General features: G+C 38.2%; 1 protein-coding gene across 1 annotated transcript in view; it reads right to left on the bottom strand.

Moving 5' to 3' along the window:
- The window catches only part of pcdh15b (protocadherin-related 15b), a gene marked incomplete at its 3' end in the record, with an annotated part of 357,459 nt that overhangs the window by 180,895 nt on the left and 163,657 nt on the right, over positions 1–12,907 (bottom strand). The window contains exons 16-17 of the mRNA XM_079845636.1: positions 10,775–10,907; positions 8,705–8,784 (exon numbers count right to left, since the gene is read on the bottom strand). Coding sequence (XP_079701762.1) covers positions 8,705–8,784; positions 10,775–10,907 — 213 coding nt within the window. The remainder of the gene's footprint in view (positions 1–8,704; positions 8,785–10,774; positions 10,908–12,907) is intronic.

Below are 12,907 nucleotides of genomic sequence, written 5' to 3'. Positions count from 1 at the left end.
AATGATCCTATGTGAGACATGCCATATATTCCCAGTATTCTGGTGTATACGATAGGATTTGGTGAAAAAAACAAACTGAAATATATAGTATTATTTAACAAAATTATTGGCCATGGGGCTTTTCTGCATGGATAAATAAATGGTGGGTGTTATGGCATTTATTGCACTATTAGAGGTTATTAGTGAATTTAATTAAATTAAATGATCAGAAAATGGACATCATTTTACTGTGCTCAAAAATATAAATAAAAAAGTAATAATAAATAATAAAATGTTTTTTAAAAATAATGAATTTTGGCCATAAACAACATTATCCAAATGATCTGTTTTATTAATTTTATTTGTTTTGCAATTTCAAGCTAAACATGGAAATTGTCTCGTTGTGTGACTATCCTCATCATGAACTATTACAGAGGGAGGTTTTGTTTTCTAAATTAAAAATGTGCATACAAATTAAATGTATTGCCATTATCAACAGAATCCATTTCAAACTGTACAATATTTAAATATAATAAGTTAAATATCTTCAGAATGGAACTCCGGTTGTATGATGACAGTCAGAATGACAGTTGAGAGATGGGAACGCGATGACTTCTTGTTACGACGAACACAAGGGATATATTCACCTCAGAGAAGAAGGTATATGGACTGCATTTCATGTCACGCATGTATTAATCTTAATTTCTCACAACTTGTGTGCTTTTTTGAACGAGACCGAGAGGCGCTAATAGAGTCTTATGGATGTGCACCGTGCACAGAAGATCAACGGCCAACGTCAGGATTTTCATTAAATAACATTAAAATTGTTTTTTCATCAAACCCTATCGTATACCCCCAGAACACTTAGAATATATGGCTCGTTTTGGATCATTCTGTGATTCTTTTGTGTCTTTTAAAAAAAAGCTTGATGCTGGTCACTATTCACTGCCATATGGACTAAAAACTTCTCTTTGTGTGGTTCATAAAAGAAGGAAGGGCACACTGCATTACAGAATAACACCAGGGTGAGTAAATTATGACTTAATTTTCATTTTAGGTTGAACTATCCCATTAAGAGTTTTGTATTTTAAAAAAATTGGCCCCCTTGGATAAGATGCATAGTGTAAGATACTGTATAAATAGAGCAGATTGAGCGATCCAAATTATAAAGAAGACTATAGAATAGCAACGTTTTCTTATTTATACATGTATAAGGGTCATTACGTGCAAAGATAGTGGGCCTCATTTAACAATCTAACGCAGGTCCGAGTGCAGACATCATCTTACGACAGGGTTCACGTATGATTCATCAAACATTTGTATGCCGCCATTATCCTCATACGAATAATCATACGTTGATAAATGTGGCGGCTGAAACAATCGTCATTTAAATATCACGCCCCTAAAAATTCACGATTTATAAGAGTTTACGACATGTACAAACATAACCCGGCGAGGAAGACGAAGCAATCTTATGAACGAGAAATGTATCTTACTCCAAAAATACCCGTTAACTTCGTAATTGCAAACAATTACATAAATGTATGTGTATATTAAATACCAGTAAATAAAATTAAACATTTACAAACATTATAGAAATACTATAGCGCTATTTAATTTTCCCTCACTCCACAACAAATCCTTAAAATTTAATGGTTTTCAGAACAGAACATGAAAGAAAAAGCTATAAATATATGTATAATAAAATATAAAATAAAATACAAATGCTTCCATATTTGCCATGAAACGTCAGGTTGCTAAACTATTATTCATTATGTAAAGGCTTTGTACTTAACTCGTGTTCCAATATCCACGGAAAACAGCATCATTCACATGCGCAAAAAATGTGTTTGGTTGGGCACAATGATTTTTATGTTTAAATTTTATGTTTGTTTGACTGTATTTTAGTTTGATGACGAATAGCTGAAATGTCAAGTTAACAACGCTACAACTGATATGTTGTGTTTGCGTGTGTGAGGCGCCTACATGTGCGATCCTATACAATAAAGTCATAGGCTGTAAAAAAATATGGAAGTAGTGTCTGTGACGTCACCCATAGGATTCTGAAGAGCAGTTTTGAAGCGTATAGTAGGGACGAGCTGGCCGTTGCCATCTTATCGCGCGTAACTCCCGGATAACAGAAAATGGGCAAAGAGGTGGGACGTGGGTGGAGCTGAGGTGACGTGATGAATAACAGAAAGCAGACAAACGGCATTCCACCTGTCACAATTAAGTGGCCACGCCCTTAATTATGCAGAACTTTAAGGCTTTATATAATGTAAACGAGTGAGTTATAAAAAAATTCACCCCCTCACAGTTGTCATGAACGGCAAAATTATATATATAGACCAAAACGGCTCGGGTTATATATATAACCCTTGTTCCCTGAGAAAGGGAACGAGCACTGCATCGAAACGACGAATTTGGGGACACTCCCTAAGCAACAGCGCGTCTGAAGTATGAATGAAATCAGGCCAATCCTGATTGGTGTTGCGTCATGACGTAACTATGACAGCATACCCGGAAGATACATAAAGGGGAGCCCGAGCATAGTAATGGCAGTTATCGCGATGAAGCATGCGCTCCAGGCCTGCCGAGGTGTGGCGACGAGATGCAGTGCTCGTTCCCTTTCTCAGGGAACAAGGATTATATACATAACCCGAGCGTTCCCTTTCGAGGGAACTCCCACTGCATCGGAACGACGGGCGGGGGCGCTCTTTGAAGTCCAGCCGAAGCTAGGACTTCTTCCCAGCAGCCTTCCTAGCCTGAAGGACGTTTCTTAAATCGCCGACAGGTGCGGAAGCCTGCTGGTGCGAGCGCCGCCTCTGTTGCCAAGCTCCAGGAGGAGGGGCTCGAGAGGCGACGCTCTGCTTTTGCATCTGCCGGTGCGAGGAACTGGTGGACGGCTGAGGCTGCCCGCTGGAGGCAGCCTTCCCTTTGGAGCGACGAGGGAGGTATTGGCGGAAGGCCGCTGACTGCTTCCTCGCCTCCTGGAATCTGTCGACCTCCCTCGAGAGCCGCCCGAGCATGCTCAAAACCCAGGCACTGTACACAAAGCGAGTGTGTGTCCGAGCCCGACATATAACGGGGACACGGATGCACACACTGCTTGAAGTCTCTTGCGGTCGCCATTTCACACACACTTTTTCTCTCTCTCACAACGTACAACAATAAATAGACAGACAGATTTCACAAAGAGCGCTATGCTGAAGAGCGATAACTGCCATTACTATGCTCGGGCTCCCCTTTATGTATCTTCCGGGTATGCCATCATAGTTACGTCATGACGCAACACCAATCAGGATTGGCCTGATTTCATTCATACTTCAGACGCGCTGTTGCTTAGGGAGTGTCCCCAAATTCGTTGTTCCGATGCAGTGGGAGTTCCCTCGAAAGGGAACCACAATTTGTACCAGGCTCTAAACATGTGTTTTTCTGCTGTAAAGTTGGGCATTTTAACATGGGGCTCAATGAGATTCTGCTCCCTTCTGGAGCCTTTCCCTAGTGGCCAGTCGATGAATTGCAGTTCAATTCACTTCCGTATTGGCTTCAAGAGAATCTGGGGGAGGTTGCAGCTTGGTTAGAGTGTTACAAAAATGAGCATCACACCATTTTTTCCCCTTTTGTTAATATGTTATTTCAGTGAAATACATTTTGTGTAGTTCTATTTTATTTTATTCCTTTATATAGTTAATTTTATCCAGTGTTTCTCCATTCACAGAAGCTGCAGGTGCGTGATATGACGATGTGTGAATCCTCATGTTCTGTCGTTTACGCTGCTTTTTGCACATGTAAAGCTAATTTAATTTGACATTCTAATCTAAACGGTTAATGGTCGACTAATGAGCTTTGGTTGTCAGTCAGGAAAATAATCTCAATGATCAAAATGCACGCAGGTTCACGTTAACTCAAAAACTTGCATATACGAGCGGAGACCTGGTGTGAGATTTGATCGTAGCCACCGTTCAAGTCCATGTTGATAAATGTTTTCAATCGTAGGTTTGTTTTATAAATAAGGCTCATTGTGTCTCCTTGTTGGAATGTATTGTACAGTCAAGGCATCACAGCACATGCTATAAATGTATTACTTTTACACTTAAAAGTTACATTTATTTTTATTTTTATAACGATCAAGTTATAAAAAATAAGAGCTACTTTAGTACTAATTTCATCACACTTTTATGCAATCGACTTTTTTTGCCTTTCAAGATTCAAGCATTTTCATCAATCATTCTTTTCTATCATTTGATAAATAACTGCTGCCCTGTGTAATAGAAAAAGTACCCACACACCCATCTCCAAAATAAAAAATTACAGGCCTAATTTGTACAGAAAAATGTTACAATAGTTCAGCACATTTAATGCCTTCTTAAATGGATTGCGAGTGCTTATTGAATAAGATACAGAGCTGAAATACGCAAAAGTGCCACAATTATTTAGTGAATTAGCCCTTTCATGTTTTCAAACAGCCAATCATTCTGTCTTGACGCAATATGTCTTCTAAAACCCCATGGGATCTGTGAAGAGGGTGGACACAGCCACAGTCATGCTTTCTCCCAATGAAATAAACAAATTCAAAGCGGCATCTTTAAGGCTCCAGAGGACCTCATATATATTCATCACGCATTCACTGCAAAGCATCATCTGCACATGTGTAAAAGCATGCATACACCCTAAATTACCCCCCTACTGAACGGCATCAATAGTAATGATAACCAGAGAATACAGATTTTATTATTGTTATTATAGGCTGCAGCTGCAAAGATAAGCCAAGCCAGACAAGCTTATTATGGAAATCTGGGATTTTATGAATAACTGAAAGTGAACTGTATGATATTTATATATTGTCACACGACTTGAAATTTGTTGTGATTTGCACATGATGTCGCCACAGAGTGACAATTAGGGGTCATGAATAAAATTTTCTTCTATCTTTTTTTTAAATGGAAGAGTTTGGTGTACTTAAAAAAAATAAACTGACGTTTAGAGCTCTTCAATCAAAACTAAAGATGACTGACACTGAAGTTATTTTTGCAACTCTCTTACGTCAGGCAGAATACATTTGAATAAATGCACTTAAACGCAAGATTCCCCACAGTCACACATGACAGAAACTTGCCCCTCCAGTATCGTTGAGGTAAAATAAATATGACATGTCGAACACAATATACACTATGCAGAAATATATGCTAAACATTTGTGCTATTCCTGGCTGTCTGTAGCACCTACGGTCTGCATAAGCCTTCTGAGGAATCCCAATGTTCGAAATGATTGAATTAAGATTCATTTGTAAACAATGTCTATGATCATTTCAGTCATCTTGCAAAAGTTTGAAACAGTTTGTAACATTTCAGTCCAGATTGTTTGAAAAACGTCACAATGTAATTCAGTTGTCCAAAAGTTCTCTAAAGGCACAGCAAAAAAAAAAAAAAACTCTGATTAACTCTTTCCCCACTAGAGTTTCATTTTTAAGTTGCGAGCCAGCACCAGCATTTTTGAGCATATTCACAAAACTTTCATGTCCACCAGAATATAATGTATTCTTCAAAAGGAAGAAGATTGAGTCCATCCACACCCCCAAAGCTTGGACAATCGTTACCTCTTCATGGGGTTTCTACATTTTTCTCTGTAACATTAGGCAGTTTTTATGTATTTGCTGTTGCATGTTTAGTGATCACGTTTGCTAATTGTACGTTTGCAACTTCTATCCGCTCCTTTTGTTTACACAGATCTTTTTCACTTGTTTTTGGATCTGGAGATCCCATACCATTTCAGAACATTCATAATCTACTATAACAGTGAAAACATGGATTGCCGGAAAAACTTGTCAATGGTGGGGAACGTATCAAATTACATAAAATAATGTCAATGGTAGGGAAGGTTAATTCGAAGGGTAAGTGATAAAATGGCAAAAAACAGTGCCAATAATAATAACAACGGAGTCTCTATTTACACCAAGTGCAAATAGCATGCCTTGTTGGCAAGCGCTATTTGCACTAACTCCGCCTAACAATGCCTGGTTGGGCCACACAAGATAGAAGAAAAGACGCATGTGTTTCAACGTCTTCAGTGATGTAGTCAGAAAAGCGTAAGGCTCATGGAACTTGGTTTTGACTTGATCGACCCGGGTTTGAATCAGCTTTTTGCCGAGCTCGCTCTTCTCCCTTTTCCTATTACGAATCACATCGAAAAGGCATTTACTTTCAATAAAAATTAAGAAAATGTTCTAAAATTGGAAATAAATTGCCTAGCAAAATGTTTAATAATAATAAAAGTATTTATTGGGTAGGGTTAGGTGACCAGATTTCTGAAATGGAAACTGGGGACATTTCCTATTTGAGTGCTCAAAATATCACTAAAATCTAATTTGTTATTATCTTTTAATTAAAAAACAGAGACAACACATTTTGAATGTTTTTTTGTTGTTGTTGTGGGTTCCCTATATTATTATTAACATTAATAATTATTATGATTTAGTTTGATTATTAGGATTTTTGGTCTGGATTTAATACAATTCAACACACCCAAAAAAAAAAAAAAAAAAAAAAAAAAAACAACAACAAAAAAAACTATGAAAAGAGTTAATACTAACCATTGTAAATAACAAGCACATAACATGACTTAACAAAAACACATTACAAAAATAAAACAACATAAATCTGATAAATAAAACTGTTTAACAAATATTTTAACATTTTATAATTGTATTTAATATTTGTTTTAAAGTTTGTACTACATACATTACTTTTTTTTTACTTCAAATGTTTTATGTTTGTGCTTGAAAATAACTCTTACAATCCTTAATTGGTCTTGTTATTCTGCATTTTAGGCGTATTTTAAGCAGAAAGTATGTGTATTCTGCACATGTATTTGTTGCAAGTGTAATTGTTTAGGTTTTTTTTATAGTTCAGATGTGTGGTAATCACTGCTTTGTGACTTCGGAACTTTAGGGGACAAAACAATCCCACACCCTGTTGAGGCTCTGTTATAAAGCACATACAAACTGTATTACTTTAATTTAACATGAATAGTTAATATGTTACTACCTTGAAAGCGATAACGATGGCTATTGCAAAGCACTGCTACTTTTACATGGTGTAAATAGAATATATCACTATTTTCACTTAGTGCAAATAGCCGCTGTCTATTATTATTTTAAGTGTAATACGATCCTTTTAAATTTCAAAAACAGCCCCACTTAGACTACCTGCTATTAAGGGCCAGATTTACTAACAGCTTGTGCCAGAGCAAAAACCTCTTTTGGCGTTAAAAAAAACTACTGTCAGGATTTACTAAAGACACAGTGAAAGATTAGCACTGAAAAGGAGTGGAATTTTTGTAACTGACCTTATTGCAAATGCAGGAGTTTCCCTTTCAGATGCAAGATTTATAGGAGGAGAGTATTTAAATGAATCATGCAAGGTGATTAAATAAGGTTTGCGCCATTATTTACTACCCAAAAAAGCACATCTTAAACCAGACGCTAACTGGTAGATTGTGTTGGTCATTATGGAAATGATCCGGCTGCGTCTGTGTTCTTTAATTTGCACGGCATCAGTAGGTCATGCGCAGAACTTTCCACTCTCATATGCATTTTTTGGGAATTGCCCATGTTAATTTGCCCTGTTTAATAATTCTGGCCCTAAGTGTCTTGAGCACAAAGACACAAAGCTAAAAGACCTAATCTACCGTGCTTTATGTAAAAGTTATCAGACATATCTGGTTTCCAATACAAAGGTGAGTTGAAACTTTAGCCTAAGCTAAGTTGAGAATATCTCAAATCCATTTAAAACTCTTACATCCCTTCCGCTTGAAAATCTATCACAGTCATTTGGAACTTTCCTGAATAGTTCCACTTTTTAAATTCCATTTTGCTTACTTTATGAAAGGATAACCCCACACTTTCAACCCCATGAAAGTGCTTTTTAAACATATACTTTATATTATCATATTCACCCTCCAGCCAGACTTTTCCAGACTCCACAGTTACACAATCCCCTCTAACAGACAGCTCTATCGTAAACTCTGCAGGGAGCAGAAGGCATTGTGGGAAGGAGGAGAGGAAGGGAAGGGGCTGTAACCGTAAGCACAGGTAGTTCAAGAAATAAAGCCACATTTGTTCTGTTCTTCATCTTCTGCTTATTGAAAGGACAGCAGCAGTTCATAAGAAGTGTATTCTGGCTGCAATATCTTGCTTAAATAACTGGAGAACAGGATCAGCAACTTTGCTCCGGGCTATGATTGAAATGCCCTTTGGTACCCTGCACACTACGGAGTATAACATGCTTTACTAAATGCATTACTAAAGAAAGAGAGTGTGAGATATCAGCCACTATCCTCCCCTAATGTTGTTTACTCCTTTTACTGAGTGCTAAATCAAATAAAATGCATCTGAGGATTTGCTCTAAAAACATTTAAGGTCTATCGGTCCTTCACTGCAAGCTGCTATTTGAAATGGAATTAATATTTTCATCGGTTCTTATTAATTATGCATCATGTTTGTGTCAGAATGTAATCTGCATCCAGTGCATGTCAGGACGTGGCTAACCAACATACACAAATATTTCACAGAGAATACACTTTTGTTTCTCTGCATTCTTCTGTGTGAGAGCAAAATAAAGACAGTGCCTGTATCACAATTAAGACATCTTTTTGGCTTATTCAAAGCCAAAAACGATGGATTTTGGCAGAGCAGCCTTTTTCCGGCCTTTCAATGCCAGCTTACGTTTGGGAGACTTCAAAGGCGTTGTTTGGATCTCCTCTCAGGATGGTATATATAATGGGATCTCTTTCACGGTCGGTTGCCTGCAAATGACAGAAAGCGCTTTTGTGTTACACTAATTCAATTATGCTCAGAAAGACTCAGCCTCCATACTTTGTCCTCACGAATCCTCTGACAGAAAAACACAAAATATATACTGTATTTGGGCATACAGCATAAATATACAGTGTATAAAGGTCCTTTCTCACTGGACGCGATTTTGACGTGCGAATAATTCGCGCAATGGTTTTATTTTTCGATCAGTGGTTTATGTAATGAGTGCTTCCACACCGAACACGAATGTGATGGATGTCTTCGATGTCTTTTTTTTTAACTAGCGACAGAAAAGGCTTCAACCAATCACATACAAGGAAACAACGATCACGAAATGTCCAGTTGATGGTATCACATTTCTTACGAGATTACAGCTATAGTTGTAGTTACAGCTGTGTTTGCCCACTGTAGGCTACAGACAACGATAACATAACCTTTTGAGTTAAAACTCCTTGATTTTTTTGTGTTCGCGACTATGAAAAGTGTATATGTGTTTCCGTCAGTACGTCTGTGGCACTTAAAGATTTACATTGTAACTCAACTGGAAACATAGCTGCTCCGGATCGATTGTTTCCTGAAGTTTGTGGGTTGTCTCGTCAGATGCGCTGCTACTGTCTCTGGAGGAGCTCCTCAAATTGTCCCACAGAGAGTAAGTGCGGAACCGGCCATGATAAAGTTTTAGCTCCTGTACAAGATTAGCATACTCCCTTTCAGACTCTCTGTTCTTTTCAGACTGGGTGCACCCAAAACCTTCTTTTCGGTCTTTTAAATAAAAAGAAAAGCTTGTTTCCACTGGATGATGAAGTGTCCATGTTTTCTCAGCTGTCGACGTGAATGTTTTTGAATGTTGGAGCTCTGAAACGTCGCAAATTTGTTGTATGGTTCTGACGCGAACTATTCGTACACAAAATATTTGCTTTTCCGCTTAGTTTTTTCGTTACGCGTCCAGTGTGAAAGGGCCTTACGTCAGATGCCCAAATACAGTATATATTTTGTGTTTTGATGTCATATATAAAGACCTTTTTTTCCCCTCCCAACATCAAGGTTTTACGTGAAAATGCATGTGGATATATTTATATAAATGGTCAAAAATTTTTGAATAATTCAGATTGTTTTAGATGTTTTAAAACACATCATTAGGCTGTGTTCACACTTGACTTCTTTTTTGACAAGAAAAACTTGACGAGCACTCTTTCAGTAAAAAAAAAAGCTGGCAGCATTTGGTTCCAAATGGCAGCCGAGGGCGTCTTTTGTTGTTATAACAACAGCTGCAACAAAAGTGCTGTGTGGTGCAGAGATACAAAATGTCGAGAAAGTTGGCTCTTGCGTTGGCTTTTGAAGTTAACGGGGAGGAGAATGCTGGTTCACAACGACGTTTGTGGATGCGCTACATAATACGGGGAAGAAAACAGTCTGGTGCTTATAATAATTTAGTCCACGTGCTACTGCTGTTTAGTCGATCTACCGGCACCATTTTTCTTGTTGTTATGAAAACCAGTCAGGTCTCGCTACTCGCTTGTCATTGGTCAGCTGTCAAAAAGGTGCTTGACATAGGGTGTTTTTATCAGAAAAGTTGAATTTCTTTCAACTTGAAAAGACGTGCTGAGCTGCAGAAAAAGACGTCAGTGTTGGCGTTTAAAAAAGCGCTCACAACTTTTTTGAAAACACGGTTTACTCCATAGGATTATAATGTAAAACAGACGCTGAAAGCTTCAAAAAAGACGTCATGTGTGAACATGCCCTTAGTATGCTCACAAATTTGATAAAAAATACAGCAAAAAAGCAATACTGTGAAACATTAAAATAACCATTTTCTATTTTATTTTTAAATGGCTAATAACTTTGGAAAACCATGTAGCAACCGTGGCTGGTGAGCCAAAAAAGTTAATGTCAAGCCCTGATAATGTTCAATAAATTTTTGTTTAAACAAGATCCTAATGAGAGTATCTTAATCACTAATGGAGCTGATGGGTAAGTCACCTGTATGTTGAGCAGTGTGGCTCCAGTCCTTATGGCCTCATTGATCTCCAGGCTGTATATGAGCTGAGGGAAACGGGGAGGGCTCTGGTTGTTGGGGGGCAGCACTTCGATATACACTGTAGTGATGGAACTTCTGAAGAAACAAAAGGAACACAGTTTATATTCCTTTATTTGAAAAGCATATTAAGTGTCTCACTCAAGGGTATAGCTTATGCTATGAAAGTATAAAGTCAGTCACTATTGTGGCCCTTGAAGCCAGGGGAGTGGAGTTTACCTGGACAGCTCTTTACTAGCTGGCCTGTGTTACATCACTCCCCTGAACCTCACTCCCATCCGGGTCACGGCACCAATGTTACCCCTCTAGTTCTACTCGCACCGCTCCGAGCGGGATTTGAACCTGTGTTTCCGGCATGTGAGGCGGCGCACTAACAAGGATGCCAAAGACTGCAGTCTCTAGCGTCAGTCTCCTGTGTGCCTCGAGGTCAGGGGAGTGAGGTTTACTTAGAAAGCTCTTACTAGCTGGTCTCCGTTACATTTTTCCCCGGTTTCACTGACAAAGCTTAAAGGGTTAGTTTGCCCAAAAATGTTAATTCTGTCATTAATTACTTCCAACACTTTAGTTCCAAACAACACTGGAGCCACATGGACTTTTTTAACAATGTCTTTACTACCTTTCCGGGCCTTGAAAGTGTTAGTTAAATAGCTGTCTATGGAGCGGTCAGAGAGCTCTCGGATTTCATAAAAAATATCTTAATTTGTGTTCCGAAGATGAACGAAGCAGGTTTGGAATGACATGAAGGTGAGTAATCAATGACAGAATTTTCATTTGTTGGGTCAACTAACCCTTTAAGCTAGTCCCAGACTAAAATGCATATTTGAGCTGTTTTAACTCAAAGCAACTTGCACTGACATATCTTAAATTATCCCTATGTCATTGTTTTGTCTAAAGACGCACAGTTTTTTTCTAAGGTACATTTATAAAAGCTACCTAAATGCTCTAATTGAACTAAGCCCTAATCCTGGCTGAGTCTAAGCCCTGTCTGTGAAACAGGGGCATAGGCATTTATTTGAGTTTTGCCATGTTTGAGTTCCAGCCTTTTGATGCTAATATTTATGAATGCATCACAGAAATATTTTTGACTGACCTTGCTCCCTAGACCTCAAATGTAAGTACATTACTGTAAAAATTGTTTTCGCTTGGTTTCAGTTTTACAAGCTGAAGGACAATTCAAACGTGCAGTAATCAAGAGATGTAATCAGATGCTGTCGATTGAGCAAATGCAGCCTTTCTCGTATGGGCGCTGATATAGATTTTCTGTCTTTTGACAAAAGAAATTCCAATGAAGCTTCTTCCCAGTAAGTCTAGCTAACAGTTACAGTCCAATTGCTTAGGTTGTTTTCTGGATTTTTTGTGAAAACCCAACCTGGTATTGTCATTATTTTATGACACATTGTATCAAGGCATTCATCAACGTGTGTGGAGCTGTGGTTGAAGCAAATTGTATTGGGGAGTATTCTGTTTGGAAACATTCCAATATAGCGGATTTGATGCCAGCACGCTCATACAATTTTAAAATGGGAAAATAAGAGATGAAAATAACTATCTGGTTCTCGCAAGCTAAACCGCCATCTGTCCAACACATGTAATTGCACACCTGCTGCCTTTAACCATAAACCTCTCCATACTCCAAAAATATACAGTATTTAAGTCTAAATTTAATTTTCATGCATTTGAATACTGCTGCATAGGAAGGCTATGCAGCAGTAACAAGGTTAAACTAAGCCAGACAAGTTTTACTTATTTGTTAATGGAATAAAACAATAATTTAATTATTTCAACTATTTCCCCCGGTCTTTAAACTAATTGCTGGAGTTTTGTCAGTTTGTAAATGCATTAACACCATAGACCTAGTCTCTATGTGTTCCCTTTCAAGGGAACTCGAGCTGCGTTGAAACGCTTGTGAGTCATGAAGCACGTATGAAATCAATACAATGGCGTGACGGAGGTCATAGGCGGGTGACGTCATCGATCAGGAACTATAAAGCACAGCCAAACCAAACAGCATTAGCCTCTGTGCCTTCAGCAAGCGCTACATGTGAAATCTGTCTCTCTGTGTTTTTGTCTGTCTTTAG

Source organism: Gobio gobio, assembly GCF_949357685.1.
Source record: "Gobio gobio genome assembly, chromosome: 20".
Classification (NCBI taxonomy): domain Eukaryota; kingdom Metazoa; phylum Chordata; class Actinopteri; order Cypriniformes; family Gobionidae; genus Gobio; species Gobio gobio.
Note: the sequence above shows the minus strand (reverse complement) of the source record. Positions and strands in the feature narration are given on the sequence as shown.